Below are 26,016 nucleotides of genomic sequence, written 5' to 3'. Positions count from 1 at the left end.
AAAACTCATATCATAAATCATGGTCTTAAAAAAAATCTGTTTTCAAAAAAAGAACATACCCATCTGAAGAAGAAGGAAAAGAAACACCTAGGAGGAAAGCAAAAAGTGACTCAGTCCTTCCAACAACTTCTACTCTGAAACCGTAACAGGAATATAAACTCGGTGATTCTGCATAAAACAGAGACTTGGCGCAAGTTTCAACCTCATAAAGGTCAGCTGTGAGCATGGCTATAGCATTGTGACACTTTCCTGCTATTTGGAACAAGTGTAAAGATCTGTTTCTTTTGTGTGCTGTGGTGTGTGTGTGTGTGTGTGAAAGAGAATGTGTTTATTTTCCCATAGTCCTCGTTAGAATTTACATCTACAATTATTCATCTAGAAAAGAGCATTCAAATTCAACTGTTTTGATAACTTTTAAGAACTCTTTAAGTTCAATTCCACATATTTTCAAATCCTACATTTATCTCTTTCCTTTTTGTTTGCAAACGAGCCCCCAATAAAAGTATTTTTTTAAAACAATACAGGTTACAATATTTTAAGTATTACATCCCAAGAATTCCAGTCCACTTATCAGCACCCCAACAGTCATTTGTGACAATTTTCCGATGTATATAACATAACACGGTAAGCAAATTTCAGTAACAAACGCGAAACCTGATTCCTGGTATAACGGCTTAATGGGCATCATCGCTATTAGCTCCCTCACTCTATTGCTCTTTCCCCTCCCTCCACTCCCAGTGACAACAAATTATCAGAGACTGTAGAAGAAAACATCTTTTCCTATACTTGTTTTTCAAGCCGTTTCCTATTAATGAAGAGAATGTGCCCATCTGGAGATTTAGAGATAAGATTTATAGGTGGCATTCACTGAGAGAGACACCTGGGTCTTCCATTACAGACATTCGTGTGCTGTGTCTGTCTCATCGTACATGTAACAGGGACCTTCAATACAAGCATAGAAGCTGGACAGTTGGTAGAAGGGACAGACCGGGGGTTCTACAGATACGCTTAAGGAGCCCTGGTGGCACAGTGGTTAACATGCTCCATTGAGAACCAAAAGGGAAGAGGTTCAAACTCACCAGCTGCCCCGTGGGAGAAAGACAAAGCGATATCTCAGCTTAGAAGCCCTGGACAGCAGCTCTCCGCTGCGCTACAGGAACTTGATGAACTGAAGTCAACTTGATGCCCACGGAGCTCTTTTTTTGTCCCTCTAATCCGTTATTTTATGTCTAATAACTCCGAAAATACCATGCTCAAAATCTGCTTCCTTTCAAGTGGCTGTCTCTAAGATTTCACCTTGTTAACAGGATGCAGGTTGCATGTGAATTGCTCCTTTCCACTAACAAAAATGCTTATTCGTTCTTTCACCAACATAGAGAAAACCCGCCATGCTCCCACCTCCTTCCTCAAGCAATTTTCACACTCGGGGAGAAAATCTTAAATTGGATTATATAATGAACACGAATCATAGTTGCAGCAATCTGATAGACCCATCAGCAAGGCAGAGCTCAATTTAGCAACTCCCATAAGCAGAAGTTAGGACACTAGTAAGTGCATGCCATCCCACCAGTTAGAAAGTCACAAATGTTTACTTTCAAAAAGACTCCCTTTGCAAAAGTCAAACCAACTGTACCACTGAGGAGCATAAATCGCTAAGCACTCAACTACCAGTTGAAAAGTAGTTCAAACGGCCAGAAGGGGCCGGGAAGACAGGCCTGGCACTCTGCTTCCAAAAGGTCACGGCCTTGAAAAACCTACAGAGCAGTTTAACTCTGTACACGTGAGGCCTCAAGAGCTGGAATACACTCCAGGACTACTAACAACAACACATCACAGGGCAGTTTCCCTAAATTCTAAAGAATTAGCCACTCCTGTAACAGGGGCCCCGGTGGCATGGTGGTTATGCACTGGGGTGTTAAACACAAGTTCAGCAGTTCAAAACCATCAAAAGCACCCAGGGAGAAAGGCAAGGCTTTCTACTCCCGTAAAGAATTCTAGTCTTAGAAACACAGAGAAGCAATTCTATACTGTCCTATGGGGTCACTATGAGTTGGACTTGACTCATTGGCAGTGAGTTTGGTTTTCAGTCCTGGGATAGTAGGTAGAAAGGACCTTACATCCAGGTCCAGTGTCTGCGGAGCATACACAGCTCAAGAAACAAGCCATCCCGAGAACGCGTCTTTAGGTTAGATTACAGAAATTTACTTCTAAATTTCAATCAGAAACTGGAAGTTATGTCAGTAAGACTCGATCTTGTCTTTATGAAGAGGGAGAGTTCTATTCCTCTTGATTGTTTGGAGTTTCCTTAAACCAAATAATGTTTACTCACCTATTAGCAAATCTATTTTTAAGAACTTTTAAAGCCAAAAGGAAAACTGTACAATTCCCCAAAGGCGAGAATATAAGGAAGAAAAGGCGGGAAAAAAATACAAAACAAAGAGTCTGGGCAAGGAGTCTGGAGAAAGGTGGCCCTTCCCCTTCAATGGGCAAGCGCAGGCAGCCAGCACCCAACTACTAGTTGAAAAGTAGATGCGCAGTCCTGCATCCCGCCTCACACTCAGTGCCGAGCATTTGAGCAGACCAAAAATCCCTGACCCCACACCAGTGATTCTAACCAAACATGTGGATTTGAGGCTTTTAGTACCCATAGAAGAGGCTGCCAGCCCCATCTCCCCACACAAAGTGCTTGTATTTTGCTGACAAAGTTGTTCTACAGTGTGAGAAGCCGAGCTTTCCACAAAGAGAGGAAAGCCTCTGTAGTCGCAGATAGTGGCAAGACACAAGTAGGCGACACACAAAAGAGGACGGTAAACATCTGAGTCCTCCTGCCAAGAAATTAACCTGTGATGCTTTACCAAGCAATTACCCAGAAAAATAAAAGCAACATTGCGTGTATGGAACACCAACATCCGATGGAAACACAAATCAAAAAACAAACCACGGCTCAAAAACATAAAGGTAATATAAAATTCATTAAAGCCTGGCAGCCAATAAAGAAACTCTGGCAAACATTCTTTCTCTTCAATTCTGTTATGGGCTTAAAATGAAACGCTTCCATCCATCCTCCTCTGCGGGAACTGGGCACTGAAAAGCTCACGTCTCTATAGTATTTTGTGAGAGTTTAATAAAATTATGAAAACCAAGTTAGTGAATTCTCTCCATATGAATGCTGGTTGAATAGAAAGTGTGCAGGGGATGTATTCTATGATTCAGCATGAAGCATGGTTTTGAGTTTTCAGTTTGAAAATGGATTATGAAGGGAAATATCTTGAGTTCTCTTTTTGAGTAAAGACACTGAGATTTCTGATCTTTCCATTCTTTGAATTCTATTAAACGATACTGGAAAGCAAGTTCATTCATCTAATTTCAACCAATAAAACTGTCTTTATGTCGTTACAAGAAATGGAATTCCAAATGACCTTAAAGGACTACTTCATAAACTTAACATGGACAAAGCCAAACCTGATAATAAATTCAAACAGACACAGCTCATGGATGGGGCAGCTAGGGAACTAAAGGAGGCAGGGAAGGCGTGGCTGCAGCTCATCAGCCTGGCCCAAGAAATCTTTGATATTTTTATTTTAAATGCTTAAATCTGGTCTCAGCAACATGTGCATAGACAGAAAAACAGCACACCCAAATTACAGTAAAAAGTTACAAGTAAATAAATGAATTTTTTTAAAAGAAAAGCAGTTAAGATGCAAACACACACTTCCTTCTCTCTGCAATCATTCAGTCAGACACACATTAAAGCCCTTTTCGGAAATCTTTACAGACACAAGGTGCTCCTTGGGAATTAGACTGAGTACACCATGGGCTAAAGTGGCTTTAGCCATCCTCTGAGCAGTCTTTGGAAGATGTCACCAAGAACTTATTCCTCATCCTCCAGGAGCAGCTGTGGAATAACAGGTGAGTGTCATCTAAGGGTGTATGAAGAAAACTAGCTTCCATGGACCATAGAGGGGGAGGGGGAGGGGAGGAGGAGGGGGAGGGGAGGGGAGGGGGAGGGGGAAGACAGCTAGCATACAAGTTCCCAAACATTATCCCAGGCTTACTGAGGCAAATATGAATGGGTTTCCAGACTTACAGGGACTCTGGGTCCGGCAAACAGGAAGCAAGCCTGTTGGGTGGATATGGTTTCAACCTTTGCTACCACAGACAACATATTTTCATTTAATGCCAGTGTGATACAGGCATAAAAAAACATTCCGGTGTGGAGAGGATGCATGAACCAGATGATGTGTGTAAATATTTTAAAAGTGGTGCTGACAATGATAGACACTCAGACCAGTGGAAAAGAATAGAAAGCCCAGGAGTAAAATCATCAGCATATAGACAACTGATCTTCGACAAGGGCCCCAAAAACGTCAAGTGGGAAGCAGATGCCCTCTTTAATAAGTGGTGCTGGAAACAATGGATATCCACATGTAGAAAGTTGAAACAAGACGTCTACCTCACCCCATGCACAAGAATACACTCAAGGTGGATCACAGATCTAGAAGTCAAACCCCAAACCATCAGGACCATTAAGGAAGGAATTGGGACTAATCTCAGAGCACTGGCCCAGGGAGCACATAGGCTCACTGCAACAGGGAAGGGGACACACACAGGTGATCTGGAAATCGACAAATGGGATCTAATAAGAATAAAACACCTGTGCACCTCGAAAGACTTTGCCAAGAGGGTGACAAGGCAACCCACAGACTGGGAGAAGATTTTTAGTAATGACACGTCAGACAAAGGGCTCATTACTAAAATCTACAACACCATCATGACCTGCAAAAAGAGGAAAACAGTTAACCCCCTAAGGAAGTGGGCAAAAGAAATGAGAAGAACTTTCACTAGAGAGGAGATCAATATGGCCAATAAATATATGAGAAAGTGCTCGAAGTCCCTTGCCATAAGAGAAATGCAAATCAAAACAACCATGAGATACCACCTAACACCCCTGAGGCTAGCCCAGATCAGTAAATCAGAGAGCAACAAGTGTTGGAGGGGCTGTGGTGAAATAGGAACCCTCCTCCACTGCTGGTGGTCGTGCAGATTTGTACAGACACTGTGGAAAGCAATCTGGCGATACCTAAAGAAAATGGAAATCGATCTACCTTACGACCCAGCCATCCCTCTACTGGGCATATACCCGGTTGAAGCAGCAAATAAAACACGACCAGTCATATGCGCTCCAATGTTTATTGCGGCACAATTCACAATAGCAAAGACTTGGAAACAGCCTAAGTTTCCATCGATAGACGAGTGGATTAGCAAACTTTGGCACATACACACAATGGAGTATTATGCAGCATTGAAAAGCACCGATGAGCACATGAAACACGTTATTTCATGGGAAGAGCTGGAAGGAATTATGCTAAGCGAGGTAAGCCAGTCCCAAAGGGACAGGTACAACATGAGTCCCCAGAGGTAAGTACAATCAGCATGACAGAAATGGGGCATTAATCCACCCAAGGGGAGGGTATTGTTTATATCTCCACAGGGAAAGTGGGACCAGACTTCAACCCAGTGTCGCAAGGTGTGAATGCATTATCCCGGCGTGGAGGACGGAACCGGTGGAGAGGTTTGGGAGGCAGGCCCCAGCACCATAAATTAAGTGGATTCCTGCCCCTCCCCCGAAAAGAACTTGTTCCAAAGGACGACATTGACCCTGCAGCTATGGGAGATGGTCATATTTGACCAGAGCACACGGGAGCAGATGAAGGGGCAGGAGGAGAGAGTGGAGCACAGCCTGGCCCACCAGGCCGTGATGATGATGTTCCTGAGTAGAGCAGCCAGTCCACAGAGAGAACAACATGGCTGGCCCTACTATGAGACATGATGCCCCTCAGTGACTAAGGGCGATACAGGGGACAGCACCGGAGACACAGTGTGGGAATTGCACCTGACCTGATCCCACCACACCGAGGCGATGCACTGGGGGAGTGCAGCGGAACAGCAAGGGAATGGAGTGGCAAGGTCCCCAGGGAATGCTGAAAGTGGACTTTGGGGCCAGGGCGTGGTGCCCCAACAGACTGGACTGGAAAACGCTCCTAAGGGCCAGCAAAGATCCCTGAACTAACTACAAGCTTTTCTCTTGTGAACTGTTTTGTTCTGTTCTTTTTCAGTGGTTTGTTTTGGTTGTTTTGTTGTCCGGTTATATACTGTTGCTTTGTGTTCCTCTGTCTAGTTTTCGTGCATGTTAGTGACTCCACAGGTCTGTCTGAATAGGACAGGCTGGATGAACTATCGGGAGGAAAAACAACGGGACCGACAGTTCCGGGGGGACTTGGGGTGGGGGGTAGGGGGGGTAAGGAAGTGGTGTTAACAAACCCAGGGACAAGGGAAAAACATGGGACCCCAAAGGGTAGAGAAGGGGGAGTGGCAGGCCTGGTGGGAAATGATCAAGGGTAAGGTTGATTAGAGAAGAGGTATACTCTAGCCCAGGTGGCAATGAAGCATGGTAGTAGGGCAGGAGGAAGGTCAAGGGAGATGGAGGAAAGAGCTAGGAGTCAAAGGGCATTCATGGAGGTCTAGACAAAGACATGTACATGCAAATATATATAGGAGGTTGGGGAAATAGATCTTTGTGTCTATATTTATAGATCAAGTATTAAGGTGGCGGAAGGACCTTGGGCCTCTACTCAAACACTCCCTCTATGCATGAATACCTTCTTTTATTAAATTGGAACTCTATGATGCTCACTCTCCCGACACAACAGCTGGAGCCTACATGGGTGAACAAGTAAATGTGGTGAAGAAAGCTGATGGTGCCCGGCTATCAAAAGAGATAGTGACTGGGGTCTTAAAGGCTTGAAGATAAACAAGCGGCCATCTAGCTCAGAAGCAACAAAGTCCACATGGAAGAACACACCAGCCTGTGTGATCGAGTGGTCCCAAAGGGATCAGTTACCAGGCATCAAAGAACAAAAAATCATATCATTGACTGCACACCTCCATGATAGGATCGCTGAAGACAAATGGGTGCATAAGCAAATGTGGTGAAGAAAGCTGATGGTGCCCGGCTATCAAAAGAGATAGTGTCTGGGGTCTTAAAGGCTTGAAGGTGAACAAGCGGCCATCTCGCTCAGAAACAAATAAGCCCACATGGAAGAAGCACACCGGCCAGTGCGATCACGAGGTGCCCAAGGGACCAGATATAAGGCATCATGCAAAAAAAAATTATATAAGTGTGTGTATGTATGTGTATTTATGTGTATATGTATATATGTATGTGTATATATATATTATATTAAATGAAGGGGGAAGTGCAGAGTGGAGACCCAAGGCCCAAGTGTCAGCCAATGGAGATCCCCTCATAGAGGGGCTTAGGAGAGGAGATGGGTTAATTAGGGTGTGAGGTAGTATCGATGAAGAACACAGCTTTCCCCCAGATCCTGGATGCTTCCTCCCCCCAACTACCATGATCCGAATTCTACCTTGCAGGGCTGGATAGGACAGAGGCTGTACACTGGTACATAGGAGGGTTGGAGATACAGGGAATCCAGGGTGGATGATACCTCCAGGACCAAGGGAGTGAGGGACGATGCTGGGAGAGTGGAGGGTGAGTGGGTTGGAAAGGGGAAACTGATTACAAGGAGCCACATGTGACCTCTTCCCTGGGAGAGGGACAGCAGAGAAGGGGGGAAGGGAGACCCCGAATAGGGCAAGATATGACAAAATAACGAGGTATAAATTACCAAGGGCATATGTGGGAGGGGGGAAAAGGGAGGGAGGGGGGGGAAAAAAAGGAGGACCTGATGCAAGGGGCTTAGGTGAAGAGCAAATGCCTTGAGAGTGATTGGGACAGGGAGTGTATGGGTGTGCTTTGTACAATTGATGTATGTATATGTATGGATTGTGGTAAGAGTTGTTGGAGTCCCTAATAAAATGTAAAAGAAAAAAAAAAAAAAGAAAATGATTAGGGCAAAATATGTACAGATGTGCTTTATACAATTGATGTATGTCTATGTATGGATTGTGATAAGTGTTGTATGAGCCCCTAATAAAATGTTTAAAAAAAAAAAAAAAAAAAAAAAAAAAAGTGGTGCTGAAGGAAAAAGAACTGAGAGAGGCAGGTTAAAATGAGGAAGAGCATAGATCTGAAATATTGACACTCCCACCCTCCAAAAAAACCAAAAGAACCAGGGCAAAGATTTCCTCACAGTTACTCTATCCCATCAAACAATCTATGAACTCTACATATTTTAATCTACTCGTCACCTTTTGAATATTGTCACCAGTTAATACTACTGGCCATTTCCTGCCCTGGGTCTTCTTAGGTCCTAGTAACGCCTTAGTCATCTTCAACTAGTGAGAGTAGTGACCACGAAGCACACAGAGTCCAGGGAAAAGTCTCTTTCTCCAACTGGACTATTAAAAACACAGTACGGAATTCCACATATGAATTATAAAAATAGTCCATGGAAATCGGAAAAGGCAGTTAAACATCGCCACGCCACACCTCCTACGTTTAGCCCCTTCTTCGCCTGAAAGTGTTAAAAAGGAAAATATAGAGTCAACATCAGCTCCTCCCTGCTGATGAAAATTGGCACGAATGAATATGCTTCCTGGCTGCTGGCCCTCACAAAACCGTTACCAAAAAAAAAAAAAAAAAGTTCACGCTGAACTACTCCAAGTACAAATTTGAGACAAGCTGGTCAAGCCCCACCCCCGATCCTCCCAATGCCATTAACGATCTTTCCTGGATGTGCTGGGTGCATTCGCAATGTATATTAAATATTTAATACTTGGGAACTTCCATCATTTATTATTTCTTGGTGGGTGTGTGCGTGCATGTGTGTGTGTGTGTGTGTGTGTGTGTGTTGAGATGAAGCAAACTATGTCTACAACTTGTAACAGTGGAGCACATGATCCCACCATTAACAACAAATATTTTCAACCGTATGTAACCCTCCATGAAATTACTTTAGCAAATGTGTCACAAATTCTGAATAGGATTCCATGAGAGGCAGGACTAAACCTGGCCTAAGGGAAGAGGCTTTATGATTTTATCCTTGCCTTCGGTCACCCACAAACAATAGTAGTGCTGTATTCCCAAAATGACGACAGAACTGTTTGGAAAGCAGGAAGCTCAGAAGCATCAGAGATCACTCATCTTCTGAAGTCGAATCACAAGTTTTGCATGAAAAGAAGGCACGCTGGCATTGTCGAGCCCTTCCTGGGATTCAGAAAATCTCCCCAACAATCCAGCGTCCCCCGTAACGCATAGCCTTTGCCACGGAGGTCAGTGGACTGCGTCCCGATCAGGGCACGGCACGCATTTCGGCTAAAAGCTTCTCCCCTTGGCCCGGCAGAGGTGCCCGCGAGGCCAGCCCTGCCTGAAGGTTCTCCCATCTTCCATCCTAAAGCCTGCCACCCGCCGGAGCCCAGACTGCAGACGAACCGCTCCCCGCCCCGCGCCAGCGCCGAGGCGGCCGCAGCGGCGAGCAGAGGTGCGAATTGCACAACAAAAAGCAGACCCCGGAGCGGGGGGTGGGCCGCGGAGCCCCCCACCCCATGTGAGCCAAGCCTGGAAATGCGCCTCACTTTGCCCCCGCCGACCCAGCCACCGACCCCCCCCCCCCCCGACGCCCCTCTCCCAGCCCCGCGGAGCGAGGCGGCGCGGACCCAGTCCTCCGCCCGGCGGGGACCGGTGGGGTGCTGGAATCTGGATCGCCACTCGCGCTGACAGATGCCCACGCCGCGCACGCCCCGCGCCGCCGGCAACTGCAGGAGCCGAGAGCCACCCCGCCGCCCGGGCACCCGCGCAACTGCCCCGCGTGCCCACCCGCCTCCCCGGGAGAATGACACTTTCCAGCCGCCTCGGTCCCCGCGCGATGCACCGGCTCGGGTCGCCCCGAGGGCGGGGTGCTGGGCGGTGTGTGTGCGTGGATGTGTGTGTGCGCGTGTAGGGAGGGGTAGGGGTCACCCCCCCCACACCCCAGGCAAAACGGGGAGAAGTAGGGAAGGGGGGCGGGGGCGCGTGGTTACCTTCCGACAGTTCCAGCTCCAGCTCGGCCAGGCGGGCTCTCACCTCCAGAGGCAGAGACATGCCTTCCAGGCTGCGGTCCGCCATGCTCGCCTCGCAGCTCTCCACCCCCCACCCTCGCTCGCTCCCTCCTTCTCTTTGTTTGCAAGAGAATTTTTGTAATGCAGTCAGTCCCTGCGCCGCTTCAGGGATGCATGGAGGCGACGGAGGACGGCGCGGGAGCGGCAGGGCGAGCAGGCACGAAGGCAAGGATGGTGTGGAGGAGGAGGGGGAGGAGGAGGAGGAGGAGGAAATGCAGGGATTTGTTCTTCTTCTCGCCCCCCTCCCCTCCTCCCTCGGCGCTTCCTTCAGTGGAGCCCCGCCATGGCGGCCTCGCTCGCCGGCTCTGCGCCGCTCCAGACGCGGGCGGCCTCGGCCCCCGGCCCCGCCCGGCCTGTCCCCACGCGCGCCGGCCGGCTCTGGGGCTCGCGCAGCCGCCGCCTGCTCCGCCGGGCTCCGGCTCCTCGCTCTACGGCGGCCGCGGCGGTGACCGCTGCTGCTGCCGCTGCCGCTGCTGCCGCTGCTCTGGCTGCCGCCCCTGCCACGGCGCGAGCGCCGCTGTCACGCTCACGTGACGGGGTGTGTGGGCGCGAGTGTGCGTGTGTGCCTGCCTGCGCGTGTGCGTGCGCCCCGGTGTGAGGCGGCCGAGTGTGCGGTGTGATTTGGGCGGGCGCCCGCATCTGGGTGCAGCGGCGCGCGCGCTCCCTAGGGGGTGCGAGTGAGCCCGCGGCGGGCGGGCGGGCGGGCCGAGCCGCTGGAGGCCGCCCGGGTCACCTCCCGCGCCAGCCTGGCACACCCGCGGGCCCGGGCCCCGGCCGGCCGGAGTCGGCACGGCCTAGAGCTCCCCCATCCCCATCCAGGCGGTGGCATCCTGCCCATCCCCCAGCCCGCCTGGGCTCCCCTTGGCATAATGTAAAACACACACACACAAAACACACACACACACACACACACACACACACGAAAAACCCTTTTGAATCCCCACCTTAACTTGCATCTTAAAACTAATTGGTGGTCTGTGTCCGAAGGGTACTTTAAAAAACCAAAACGCATACCTTCAACTGGGAGACAGATGGGAAGCTGAGGCTTGTTGATAGAGTACCAAGTTGGAAGTTTCTAATTCTGGATCAAGAACTGGCTGGTGTATGACCCTAGGTTAATTGGTTCTTTCCCTGGGCTTCAGTTCCCCGTCTACTAACAGGGTAGGAAGAGACATTGGACCAACTAATCTCTAAATCCCATTTCAGCCCTAAACATCTCTCATACACTATCCCAAGTATGCACCTTTTCAAAACTGGGGTGAGTCCTGTCTCTCCTTTCTTTCCCACTCCCTAACTATCATGTCCCCACAATTCTGCCCTAAATCCTTCTTGCTCTACTCCTTAGACCTCTGTCCCCTTGTTGGATTATCACCTCCCACAGCATTAATTGTCACCGCTGTGTGGATGATTACCAAGTGTCTATCTGATCCTTCCCAGTCCTGGTGGCCTAGTTAGTGGTTGTGCATTGAGCCGGACAGCAACACAGGCAGTTCAAAACCAACATGTGTTTGGTGAGACAGAGATGAGACTTTCTACTCCAGTAGGGAGTTACAATCTCAGAAACCCACAGGGGTAGTTCTACCTTGTCCTATAGAGTCACTGTGAGTTCAGAGCCGACTTGATGCCAGTGTGCTTGGTTTGGTTAACGCTGATCCTGTTCTGTTATTTTAGGTAGGTCTGATATGTCTGCCTACCCACTAAATAGCCTAACATTGGTGTTATCCTGTCACTCCAGGACTCCACAAACCCCCAAACTAAGCTAGTTTCTTCTCCTGACATTTAGTCACTACCTTCTTCAGATAACTTCTACCACTTTCTCAGTTACCCTTGCTGGAAAGTCACCTTTGTCTGCCAGATCTTTCTCAGTTCTCACATTATCTGCTTCCCACTCCACTCAATTATACCACCCGAAAAGTCATGCTCATTATTTTTTTCTTTTTAATTATTAATAAATCATTTTATTGGGGGATCTTACAGCTCTTGTAACAATCCATTCATCAATTGTTTTGAATACATTTGTACATATGTTGCCATCATCGTTTTCAAAACATTTTCTTTCTGCTTGAGCCCTTGGTATCAGCTCCTCTTCTTTTCCTCCCTCCTCCACCCTTCCACCCTTGTGGAATCCTGATAAATTATAAATTATGATTACTTTCATATCTTACACTGTCCTCTGTCTCCCTTTACCCACGTTTCTGTTGTTCGTCCCCTGGTGGGGGAGGTTGTTATATGTCAATCATTACAGTAAATTCCCTGTTTCTTCACCCTCTGCCCATGGTATTATTACTCCCAGTACTGTTCCTGAGGGGTTTATCTGTCCTGGATTCTGTGTGTCCAGGGCTCTTATCTGTACCAGTGTCTATGCTCTTGTCTAGCCGGATTTGTAAGGCAGAGTGGGGACATGATGGTGGGTGAACGAAGCATTTAAGAACTAGAGGACAGTAACAAAATGATTTAAAGAGGAAAAATTTTTTTAATTTGAAAAAAAAAAAGTGGAGAGCAAATCCCTTGAGAATGATTGGGGCAGGCAATGTATGGATGTGCTTTATACAATTGATGTATGTATATGTATGGATTGTGGTAAGAGTTGTTTGAGTCCCTAATAAAATGTAAAAGAAGAAAAGAGAAAAAAATGATTAGGGCAAAGACTGTACAGATGTGCTTTATACAATTGATGTATGTATATGTATGAACTGTGAAAAGAATTGTATCAGCCCCAATAAATTGTTAAAATAAAAAAAAAAACAAAAAAACTAGAGAACTGTTGTGTGTTTCATTGGTGCTATACTGCACCCTGGCTTGCTAGATCTTTCCTTGTGACCCTTCTGTGATGGAATGTCCCACCATCTACAGATGGGCTTTGGGTCTCCTCTCTGCCCCCCATCATTTGCATCAGTATTTTTGTTTGGGTCTTCTGATACCTGATCCCATCCATACCTCCTGATCACACAGGCTGGTGTACTTCTTCCATGTGGGCTTTGTTGCTTCCCTGCTAGATGGTTGCTTATTTAACTTCAAGATTTTAAATCCCCAGACACTGTAACTTTTAATAGCTGGGCACCATCATCCTTCTTTACTACATTTGATTATGAACCCATATTGACTTCAGCAATCGTATTGGGAAGGGCATGCTTATTTCTTATCTCATTTCACTCCTGTAACTGCTGTCCTCAGTCCAGCCAATTACCTCAATTCTGGAACATTCTTTAACAATCTTCAAGTTGATTCCTACACCACCATCCATTAGCTACTGATGCTAAAGTTTTCTCCCTTCCCACGGTTGCATCCACTCCCCTGTTTAAAAACAGACAATATTTCTGCATTGTTTACCGGCTACAAAACTAAACTCCTTAACCTATATTTCTAATCTCTTCTCTACAAGAACATTTGTGAATTTCCAAAGAAAAACAGAAAGTAGCCAACTGAATGCCTGCTGTGCTAACTTGCAACACCTTTGTTCCTGATGTTTCTTCCCCATGGATTAGTTATTCTGCTGTGTCCACATTGTTTCCACAGAAAAATCTCTCCTGCCTCCCTTCATGTGCTTCTACCACTTTCTGCTCTGAATATATTTGACCCTGTGCTTATTTAAACCTTCTTCTTTAGTCTGAGGGTAAACGCCTTGAAGACAAAAACTGAGCTTTATCATCATGTAATTGGACAGTAGTTAACTTAGAAAGTTGCCAACATTTCTCTTATATATTGTTGTTAGCTGGCATACATTTGGATCCCAACTCATGGCAGCCCTGAACAAAGGACCAGAAATCTACCTGTCCTGTGTCATTGGTTGTGGATCAGACCATTTTGACCCATAGGTTTTTTTCTGGGATGCTGTTCAGATCTAAATTGCCAATCCTTTCTCTCTAGCTCATTTTAGTTTAGCATCCTAATGGCATTCAAGTCTCTGCCGACAGATGAGTGATAGCTATGGCCATTGGCCCAGAATTGAACTCAAGTTTCTCCAAGGGAAGCCAAGAATCTTGTCAATGAGCAACCTTATCTTTAAATAAATCTATCCTATGAGTGGGAATTGTGATATAGAATAAGCTTTTATTTTAAAAGTGGTGTATAACCTCCCTTTAGGGGGAAGAACAACTGAAATGTGGGTGAAGGGATACAGCAGACAGTGTAAGATATGAAAAATAATAATATTGTGTTAGGCTGAGTAGACTAGAAAAATAAATTCAGGGAGACTCGTGTGTATAATAAGAAAGAGGTTTTTGCAAGAGCAATTGAATATTGAGGAAACATCCTTGCTCAGTCCAGATCAAGTCCATAAGTCTGATATTAGCTGATATGTTCAATACCAATCTATAAAGTCCTCCTCAGAATCATGAAACACATGCAATGACGCTGAATGCAGGAAGATCACAGGCCAGTGGTGGAAAGTCTTGTGGATCCAGTCGTGTTGTAAGCATCTCAGCACTAGTAGGGAGTCTCCACATGGCTTCTCGAGCTCCCAGGGCATGAAGTCTATCAGCATAGTGCCATGTGTCTTGTCAGTAGAGCATCTCTGAGGGAGTGAGCCAAGAGAGAAAGAGAAAGAGAGTCTCTCACCTCCAAGGAAGAAATACAGGAATTCCTAGACTCTTCAGGGGAAGGCCATGCCTACACAGAGGGCTTATTGGCTATAACCCAATTGACAGACTAGACGCCACCCCTTCATTCTTAATCCTCTCAAGTCCCAAAGTGACACCAGATTATGTAACTACCACAAATATATAATTTATTAAGGGTTCACAAGGGTTTCCGGGGGGTAGGTGATATCAAAAGGGCTCAAGTAGAAAGATATTGTTTTGAAAATGATGATGGCAACATATGTACAAATGATGGATATATGGATTGTGATAAGAACCATAAAAGTCCCCAATAAAATGATTTTTAAAAAGAAAATGACGATGGAAACATATGTATACGTTCATTTGATATAATTGATCTATGAATTGTTATAATATCTGTAAGAGCCCCAATAAAATGATTTAATAATTAAAGAAAAAAAGTGGTGTGTTGAAGCATTGTGTCAGCTTTGTCCTTAGTGGAAGATTGTATTCAAATCCCATGGATGCTGGCTATCACAGGTGTTATGGGACCACCACCAGCTTTCCTTTTTAAATTATTATCTCATGATAAACAGACCCGTGATTTTAGCATACACTAGAGATTATGTAGACCAGTTCCTTTATTTTAAAGATGAAGGACCTGAGAAAAATGAAACATTACAGAGCCAGGGTTCAGTCTCCTAAGCAAAGCCCTGGGTTCGTCTGTTCAACTAAAAATATGCTAAAAATATTTTTTAAATGGGCGCAGCAGTACATTGACAGGGAATAGCCAGAAATCCAAGCTGGATTCAGAAGAGGACATGGACTGCGGGACATCACAGCTGATGTCAGAGGGAGCTTGACTAACAGCAGAGAATACCAGAAAATGGTTTACCTGTGTTTTCCTGACTATGCAAAGGCATTCTTGTGCGACTAATAAATTATGTATAACACTGCGTATAGTTCAGTTTTGTGTCAGCTCAGCTGGGCCAGGATTCTCAGTAGTTTGGCCATTGAGGCCTACTTCAAGTTGAAACCTAACAATATAAACAACTCCATGATGGGTTTCTGTGTGCAGACAAGCAGTCTGTGGGAAGATTAGGGTGAATTGAAACCCCTTACTAAGGTAACAACCTGATAATATCTCCTTGGGAATGTCACCTACGTGACATATATAAGCAAACAACAGAGAACTCTCTCCCATTCTTCTTGCTGGCCTGGACCCTGCCTCTGGCTTCTTGGGGCTTGGGTCTGCCATGTTTTCTGCCAACACTAGGAACTGACAGCAGCCTGCCATATTGCTTGTCAACTTTGGATTCATTCGGCTACCAGCCTGATTCCTGGTTTACCCTTCTGCTTCCTGGTTTGTCAGCCCCAGCAGCTGTGCGAGTCTGGAAGGGCCTGCAGCTTAGCATCTGAGCCACAGACTTGAGCCACACTATGTTTGCCTGCTTCTGCAGCTGTGTGGGTCACTCTCTTGACATACATTTCTTTCTTAAACGTATATGTGTCATTGGTTTTGATTTTTCTAGAGAACCCAGTCTAAACCATTGCAAAGATTGGAAATTCTGAAACATTTAGTTATGCTCATGCAGAACGTATACAAAGATCAAGAGGCAGTTGTTTAAACAAAACAAGGGGATAGTGCAAGATTTAAAATCAGGGAATGTGTGCATCAGGCCTATATCCTTTTACCATATTCGTTCGATCTGTATGTTGAGTACATAATCCAAGAGTTTATACTATATGAAGAAGAAGATAACATCAGGATTTGAGGAAGACTCATTAACCACCTACATTCTGTACGTAACACAACTTTGCTTGTTGAAAGACAAGAGGTCTTTAAAACCTTTTACTAAATAGGATCCAAGACTATCACTTTCAGGACAGATTATACCTCAAAGTAAAGGAGACAAAACCCCTCACAACTGGGACAGTAAGTACAGCATGATAAAGGGAAAAATATTGAAGGGGGCAAAGATTTTAATATACTCCAATCCATAATCAACCATGGAAGCAGCAGTCAAGAAATCAGTCACCAAATTGCATTGGGCAAATCTGCTACCAAAGACTCTTTAAAATGGTAAAAAGCAAAAAATGTCACTTTGAAGATGAATGTGTGGCTGGTCTAAGCCTTGGTATTTACCTTCATATGAATGTGAAAACTGGACAGTGAAGAAGGAAGATCAAAGAATTGATGCCTTTGAATTATGAGATTGGTTAAAAACAATTTTTTTAATTAAAGTTACCATAGACTACCAGAAGAACAAACTGCTTGTAAGAAATACTGCCAGAAAACTTTTCAGGAGCGATGATGGTGGGACTTGCCTCATATTTTGACCATGTGATCAGGACACACCAGTGATATTAGCGTGCTTATTGGAGGAGCAACAAGGGAAGAAGAGCCTCAGCAAGATAGGTTGACGGAGTAGTTGCAGCAATGGGTGCAAACATAATCACTACGAGGGTAACACGACTGAGGAGTGTTTCCTTCTGTTACACGTAAGGCCACTATGAATCAGAACTGACTCAACAATACCTGACAATAACAGTCTTCTCTGTCACTGCTGCCATACCACTCTGACGAGCTCACAATCTCCTTGTTCTAAAATCTGCAGGGACTCTCTCTCTACCTACAAACGAAACAGGTTATTAATGAAACATTGAAAGTGTCACACCCCCTGACACAATCTTTCTTCCCAGCTCTGTAGTCCATCATTTTCCCTAACTGTCCAAGGATTAAATTGTGTCCTCCTAAAAGTGGTGTTGAAATCTTGACTCTTGTCCCTGAATAGAGGACCCTGTTTGGAAATTGGAAGGTTCTTTCTTTTTTTAAAAACAATTTATTAGGGGCTCATACAACTCTTATCACAGTCCATACATATACATACATCAATTGTATAAAGCACATCTGTACATTCCTTGCCCTAATCATTTTCTTTTTTTCTCTCCTCTTTTCTTTTTTTATATTTTATTAGGGACTCATACAACTCTTATCACAATCCATACATATACATACATCAATTGTATAAAGCACATCCACATACTCCCTGCCCCAATCATTCTCAAAGCATCCGCTCTCCACTCAAGCCCTTCGCATCAGGTCCTCTTTTTTTTTCCCCCTCCCTCCCCGCTTCCCCCTCCCTCATGTGCCCCTGGTAATCCACACATCGTTATTTTGTCATATCCTGCCCTATCCAGAGTCTCCCTCCCCCCCTCCCTTCTCTGCCATCCCTCACCCAGGGAGGAGGTCACATGTGGATGGATCCCTGTAATCAGTTCCCCCCTTCCAACCCACTCACGGGGAAGGTTCTTTTGTTACGTTAATGAGGCCATACCAGAGTGGTATGGGTCTTATACCCAATCACGCCTGAGATATAAAAAGAGCAGAATACACACACACACAGACACATGAGGAGAACATCATGTGAAGACAGACACACATGGCAGATGTCTCTACAAACCCAGGAGCACAAGGCCTGCTGACCACTGTTGTGTTGCTAGGTGTTGTCAAGTTGGTTCCTACTCACAGGGACCCTTCCAGTAACAGGAAAACACTGCCCGCCCCTGTGCCATCCTCACAACGGTTCTCATGTTTGAACCATTGGTTGAAGCCACTCAACCATCAACCATCTTCTTCATTGGGGTTACCACTCCACCTTACCAAGCATGATATCCTTCACTAGCGACTGGTCTCTCGGGTAACTCTAAAGTGCATGAGATGAAGTCCTTGCCTCTGCTACCTGCTAGAATTTAAAATAGATACAGAAGGACAAACCCTAGAACCATGGCCTGAATTCAGACTTTTAGCCTCCTGGGATGTTCTTTAAAGCATTTTGTTTCAGCATCACTAAAATAATCTTAACACTCTTATATCTTTGTTTTTGCTAATATGTTCATCTTTTTTTTCATCTATCGCCTTCCTTATCTCCCTAACTCTAGTTGTAGCTGCACATCAAATTTTACCCATTCAAGATCAGATTCAAATGTGACTTCCTCCCCGAAGCTTTCCCTAATCTGGTTTGAAATATTCGTTTCCAAAGCTGTAACTCCATACCTCTGTATCTGTATTTACCACGCCCGACCTGAGACTATTAATTTCTATGTTAGCCTTAGCTGGCTGGTTTATCAGTCATTCTCCCACTGGGTTGATTGGCACAATAAACATATTGTATCTCACAGTCCAGTCCAGCATTGAAAGCAGGAAAAATGCTCTCTTCATCCCATTCACGATTAGCCTCAAGGAATGTGAGATTTAGTGAAAAACCTTTATAAACCTTTATACACAGAAAAATCTGGCTCAAATATGTCCATAAAATAAAATAAAATTAAAAACTCATGGCCATGGAGTCCCCTTTGATTCATAGTGACCCTATGGGATAGGGTAGAACTGCCCCCTGTGAGTTCCCAAGACTCTTTATGGGAGTAGAAAGTCTCCTCTTTCTCCCATGGAGCACCTGGTGGTTTCAAACTGCTGACCTTGTGGTTAGCAGCCCAATGTGTAACCACTGTAGCGATGCCTTAGTTATTTATTGGAATTCACTGAAGACCTGAATAGTTGCCAAGGTCCTAAAATTCGGAGTTATGTCATCTTTGAGTTACCCTCAGAATGCCCCTATGGAAATGGGCGGCTGTCACTTGGGAGGTCACACAATCATCAGCATCTCTTGGCACAATGAAAAATTGCCAGCAAATCCACTCCAACTCGTGATGGTGTTTCAAAGAACTATGTGTGCTACCTAGCATGTGCTAAAGGCTGAGTTTTTGTAAGTAGGTAGCCAGGCCTTTCTTCTGAGTTGCCTCTGGGTAGACTCAAACTTCCAGCTGGTCTGTTCACAGCTGAGCACATTAACCATCTGTACAACCCAAGCTTAGTTTAATTGATCAAAGCCGGCTGTTACATAACAAAATCCAGAGTAGGAGGCACAGTGCTGAAGCTTTAGGTGGCCAGGAGGAATGAAAAAACTGGGAAGGCCTCTCCAGTGTGGTTCCTGGCCTGCTATAAGGTAGGTAGCAATAGGCTCACTGACAATGGATAGTGGTGATGGTCATACAACATGGTGAACATAACTCATGACATGGAATTGAACACTTAGAAATGGTGGAAATAGCCAGTGTTTATATATGTATATCTCCACAATAATAAGGGTTAGCTGATATGTATATTCCACAATAATAAGGGTTAGCTGATGAAAAAGGATCCCTGGCAGTACAGTGGTTACATGGTCAATGGCTAACTAACCTAAAGGTCAGTGGCTTGAACTCACCCGCAGTCCCATGGCAGAAAGATGTGCCAGTCTGCTTCCAGAGAGTTACAGCCTCAGCATCCCTACAGAGCAGGGCCAGTCTGTCTTCCAGGGTCACCATGAGTCTGTTTCCTTGCTTTGGTAGGCTGGCCAAGGAGACACTGAAATGTGGTATCTTCGTCTGTGTTTAATAGATAGTCAAATCCTGCAAACAGTGTTTTGAATTCTGCAGAGGAGAAGCTACATCGATATAGTGAATGAAACCCAACCTAGGATCATGGGACTGTAGTGAATGAAAGCCAACCTAGGATCATGGGACTGTAGTGAATGAAAGCCAACCTAGGATCATGGGACTGTAGTGAATGAAAGCCAACCTAGGATCATGGGACTGATTGCTACTCAGAGCCACCCTGTAACACAGCGTAGAGGCATGCAGGGTTTCCAAGGCTTCCACCGTTAAGGAGGCAGACGGTCACAGTTTCTGCCCCAGAGCAGTCGGTGGGTTCCAACCGCTGACCTTTCAGTTAGCAGCTGAGCGCATTAGCCACTGTGCCACCGGCGATCCCTAATCTAATGAATCTATTCATTATTCATTGTGGCAAATAGTATGCAATTGGGCCTCTATTTCTCTATCTTGCTTTTTTGTCCACTGGTGGGTAATTTGTTGCCATTTAGTTACCTATCATTTATTAACTCACCTCTATTTTTTTTTCTGTTTCACTGAATCCCAAGGCAGGTCTAATGAGTGAAAAATTAATTACTCACATGTAGATGGGCCCGAGATTTCAGAAAATCTGATTGGTGTGAAAAAATAGTAAAGGAATAGGCTAAATCAGAGTAGACTAAAGGTATCATTGTGAGGCAGAGATGACTTATTAATTAATGAGCTAGCTGAGAGAAGACAATACAAAGCTCTTCGGTAATCTCTCCCCTTGCGGAAGTGTATCTCAGTATTACACCTTTACTTCATAAGTCTTACTGTTGATAAGAGTTCATTCTTTCATTCCTATCAGATTAATAGGGAGTTTATTCATGCCATGCTTTTTCCTATGTATACAAAGTTTGTGACTTTTTTAAAAAAAACCTTTTCCAAAGTCACTAACTAGGAAGGGCTGATTGTGAAATTTTGCGTTCAGAGCTCCACAACTCCTTATATTGCGAGGGGCTTCAAAAAGTCCATGGGAAAATCCTATTATCATTTCATTCTACTTTTCTCTTAATTGTTTGGACCCCTTCATCTAAGTTCTATTTGAGGGAAGGAGAGCAGGATATTTACAACCCTCATGGCATGTTTATTCTCAACTGCAGTTTTCATGCAGAATGTTGCCTGATAACTTAGGTGTTTGTTTATGTTTCATTTTGTTCTTACCATACTATCAGAAACTCATCTGAGTTCAATGACTGAATTTAGAGAAAAGACAAAAGTAAAGAAATAGCTGATAAAGTTTTAGTTTGACTAAGAAAGCAATGTGAGAGCCTTAAAGTAACTACTCTATGCACAGTTTGTGTCACTTTTTTACATCATTATAGAATTGTCTGACTAATGGAAATAATAACTTTGGCGAGCCATATGTACATTTGTATTTCTGTTTTGGTTCGAGTCTTTCTCTGAAAGTAAAGAACTATGCAGCTGAGCTAAGAACAAGTGTGCTGGCAACAAAAGAATATAGAAGAAATAATTCCACAATATAATTTTTCATTAATTTGATTCTCTATACAATAACTAGAAATAATAAGAACTCAACAAAAAGTAAAATATGAAAAAGCATATGAATGGACTTGATCTTGGGAAAATAATGTAGTACCATGGGCAGCCTTGTCTTTCTCCTGGTGGGTCTGAACCATCGCTCTTGCTTTTAGGAGTCAGTCTGCTCCTCTAAAGATTCAGTCTTGGGTTCTCAACCTTCCTAATGCTGCGACCCTTTCATACAGTTCCTCATGTTGTGATGACTCCAACCATATATTATTTTTGTTGCTATTTCATAACTGTAAATTTGCTACTGTTATGGATCGGGCCACCCCTGTGAAAGGGTTGTTCGACCCCCAAAAGGGTCGCCACCCAAAGGTTGAGAACCGTTGCGCTATATGGTTGCTACCCTGTTTCCCTGAAAGGAGACATCCTCCCCCCAAATAAGACCTACTTACAGTTTTGCCTCTTGCTGAAATATAAGGCACCCCCCAAAATAAGACCTCCCTGAAAATAAGCCCCCCCGAAACTACCGTAACTCTGGACCATAGTGGTGGGCGCTGCTGCACAGCTCACTGTAGGTCACAGCGCAGTCGAAGCAGACAGGAAGAGCGAGGTCTCTTTTAATAAAACAATAAATGTGTACCGTATTCTTCATGGAAAAATAAGGCATCCCCTGAAAATAAGACCTAGCGCATCTTTGGGGTTGGGGGGAAACGGGGTATGTGTTGTAATAGACTTGATGGCAGTAGGTTGCTTGATTTTCATTTTTAAATATATTACTATGCGTCAAATGTAAGGTAGATGATCATTGAAAAAGTGAAGATCCTTCATGGGGTGGATTAACAGTGGCTGCAACAACATGCTCAAGCACAATAATCGTGAGGTTAGGCAGGACTCAGCAATGTTTTATTCTGTTGTGCATAGGGGAGCTACAAGTTTTAGCTGACTTTATGGTACCTAACAACGCAAATCAATATGTAATGATCAGCAGTGTAAATGTTTCTGATCACTTGAATAATTGCAGTGAATTCACTTATGCGAATGATGATGTCAGGAGCCCTGGTGGCTTATTGGGCTACACATTGGGCTGATAAACTTAAGGTCAGTGGTTCAAAACCATCAGCAGCTCCATTTTCTGCTCCTATAAAGATTGCAGCCTTGGAAGCCCAAAGGGATAGTTCTACTCTGTCCCTTAGGATGTGTATGAGTTGGAATTGGCTCGATTGCAGTGAGTTTTTGAGTTTGGGGATGATGCTACAGAAAGCATTCAAAATAATAAATTATCTAAAACAGATTCCTGTTTGGTCTTTGCCAAATATGTTTGACTAATGTCTGGCTTAATTAAACTATGGATACAATTCATTGTCACTCATTCATAACAAGTAAAGGCTGAGACAAGTAACAAACATGTTTTTAAATAGAAGATTATGGAGTGGTAGAGGACTCAAACTTTGTCATCAATAATCCACAAAGTGGAACAAAAGAAGAATAATTTTAAAAATAATGTTTTAATGGACCTCATTCCTTCAAAGTAGAAAACACACACATGTAGACCCTGAATCCAGTTTGATTCTAGTACCTCCTCCCACCCATACCGCTTCTAAGTATAGTCTCTAAACTTCAATTGTAGAAAATCTTGTAGTGTGAAGTTGACTAAAAGCAGTATTTTCAAGTAGTCTGTACTGTCCTATAAACATTTGAGTAGATGTTAGTAGGTGCTATCGAGTTGGCTCTGACTTGTCCCCACCTTGCATACAGCCTATGGAAATGCTGCCCAGCCCTCCCCATCTTCACAATCATTGCTCTACTGAGCCAATCGTTTCCATCACTGTGTCAGTTCATCTCATTGAAGGGCTCCTTCTTTCCTGCTGGCCCTCTACTTTACTCAGCATGATATCTTTCTCCAGTGATTGGTCACTATTGGTGGCATTAATTGAGATGATGTTTCATGAGCTTTACTTCAAAGGAACACTCTGGCTCTATTATTCCAAAATAGATTTGATCATTCTTCTGTAAACCCATGGTATATCCTATGTTTGTCATGAGTACCTATTTGAATGTGTCGATTCTTCTTCAGCCCCACCTGGCACAAAAGATGTAGGCTCGGCTGATAATCCAAAGGTGGTTCTTTAGAAATCACCCGGGGACCCAGAGAAAGAAAAGACGTGGTGGTATGTGCCCACAAAGATTACAGCCCAGAAAATATTATGGGGCTTATTTCTACTCTTTCACACTTTGAGTCACCATGACTTGGAATCAACTTGATGGCATAAGACAATGACCCCGTTTTACCACATGCATTAACAAAATTAATAAAAATGAAGATACTAAAATTTACACTATATAAAACTGATGATACACCCACAATAACAGTAATAAAAACTCCTCTGATGGAATGGGACAGAGTAGAACTACCCCTTTAGGTTTATGAGATTGTAAAGCTTCATCTTTCCCCCATGGAACCTCTGGTTGGTTCCAACAGCTGACCTTGCGGTGAGCCTGGTTTTTACCAACTCCTTTAATTTCTGCTTATCTGGAAATCTCCTAATTTTACAATGGCATTTGAACGACAATTTTGCTGGGTATACAGAGTCATCATGAGTCAGAATCGACTTGATGACAGTAAGTTTGTTTTGTTCTGATTACATGATTCTTGGTTGGCAATTTTTTTTCAAGGTTTTGTATATTTCACCCTATTGCCTTCTTGCTTAAGTTGTTTCTGTAGAGGAAATAGGCCTTAGTCTTACTGGTTCCCCTATTTAGGTAACTTTTTAATTTTTCCCAAACAAATCTTAGGATTCTTTCCTGATCTTTGATTTTGGAAAGTATGATTATAATATGTTTTAATGATTTTCTTTTGGGGTTTATCCTGGTTGGGGATTGTTCAGCTCCTTGAGTGCCTGTCTTCTCATCTTTCATGATGTTATGGAAGGTTTATTCCAACAACTCTCCTACAATTTTCTGTGTTTTCTGTTGCTGCTTCCTGTTCTAGAAATTCAGTCACATGTAAGGTGTTACTCTTGATGATATTCCACATAGTACTTCATTTTCTTTTATTTTTGAAAAGTATTTTTTTCTGATTGTTGCTTTAGATTAGTATTGAGAGATTTGTCTTCAAGTTCACTAATTCAGTCTTCCAATGATTCAATTATATTCATTTTCCGCTTCAACATATTGTCTATTTCTGAATTCTTAGTATTAATCTTCTGGATTTTTGTTTGCTACTTATATATGAGTTTTAATTTATTGTCTGTTCTTATAATGATTTCTTAAATTTTCTAAAATTTTGTCTGTGTTTTCCTTGATTTAGCCTGTAGATTTCTCTTGTGTGTATGCTCTCTATTTTTCCCCTCAATCTTTTCCTACATATTATTATTTGGAATCCTTTAACAGGTAATTCTAATGCTATTTATTTCTCAGAAAAAGTTTCTTGCTTTGTACTTTTGTCATTTGTTTGAACCACAAGTGTATTGTTTCTTTGAAACTATCTGTTGTCTCAGAAAGATCATGGTGTTTTTGTATTTGATTTTGGGCTGTACTTTGGTATATTCTTAGGCATGCATCTCATGTATCGTGGTGTTTGTGGTAAAGAATATGAATGTGTGTGCAGTTCTCTGTTTGTTATTGGTGTACTGCAGTTGGAGATGCATTGGGCTAATGTTCATATCTGTCTATACTCAATCAGGTGGTTTAGAACTTGATGGTGGCCTTTGCCCTGTGGTTGTGGGCATGTCCTCACCTATGGGACATGGAAAAAAGCAATACAATATTATAGTAACAATAAAATCCGAAGTGAAGGAAAGGAGGCAAACACAGCAAGAAAAAATAATTTAATAAGTTAAAAGAAAACAGGAAAGGAATGTAAAACCTAGAGAAAATATAGAAAATACAACTAAATAAAATTAAGGAGGGAGAAAGAAGATAGGGAAAAGAGAACAATAAAGTAAAACGGAAAAGAATAAAAGAAAACAAAATAAGGGAAGAAAAGAAAAAAAGAGAAGAGAAAGGGAGAAAAACCAAAGAAAGGAGAACACTTAGTGGGGAGGGCTCAGAAAGAAGAAAACTGAATGTGTTGGTAGGGCACTTATTGTAGGTCAATCCCCTCTGTCAGTCAAGTAATTCACTGGATGAGGAGGAGTGGGAGGACAAACACATTGTCTTATACAGAATTTCCTAGGGGAGTAGACACCCTGTCTTAGACAGAGTTCAACCCAGTGTCACGGCTTCTGACCCAGAAAGGGGTCTTTCAAGCCCAAAAAGCAGCTGAGGGAAGATTATAGAAAGAGTTGCTGCCAATTCAGAGTTTCTTTGCATTTTGCTTGTGTGCTATGAAAGAATTAGTTACCAAGGGCTCGCAGTTCACTAGCTTTCCTTATGGGAGTTAAATGATGGATAGGCTACCCCATCTACAGGACTGATTGACATGGGGATTCAGAAGGCTGACAAGCTTGCCTTAAATTTAAAACCCAACTCAATGCCAGCT

General features: G+C 43.7%; 1 protein-coding gene across 4 annotated transcripts in view; it reads right to left on the bottom strand.

Moving 5' to 3' along the window:
• The window catches only part of DIP2C (disco interacting protein 2 homolog C), a 521,839-nt gene extending 511,228 nt beyond the window's left edge, over positions 1-10,611 (bottom strand). For 2 of the 4 annotated variants that reach the window (XM_075550144.1, XM_075550145.1), the window contains exon 1: positions 9,982-10,608. In XM_075550144.1, the coding sequence (XP_075406259.1) occupies positions 9,982-10,066 (85 nt within the window). In that variant the 5' untranslated portion in view covers positions 10,067-10,608. Of the gene's footprint in view, positions 1-9,981 lie in introns of all 4 variants that reach the window. The other 2 variants (XM_075550143.1, XM_075550146.1) reach the window with 2 other exon arrangements.
• Between the last annotated feature and the right edge of the window lie 15,405 nt (positions 10,612-26,016).

Source organism: Tenrec ecaudatus, chromosome 5, assembly GCF_050624435.1.
Source record: "Tenrec ecaudatus isolate mTenEca1 chromosome 5, mTenEca1.hap1, whole genome shotgun sequence".
Classification (NCBI taxonomy): Eukaryota; Metazoa; Chordata; class Mammalia; order Afrosoricida; family Tenrecidae; genus Tenrec; species Tenrec ecaudatus.
This window is presented reverse-complemented; position numbering and strand designations above follow the sequence as displayed.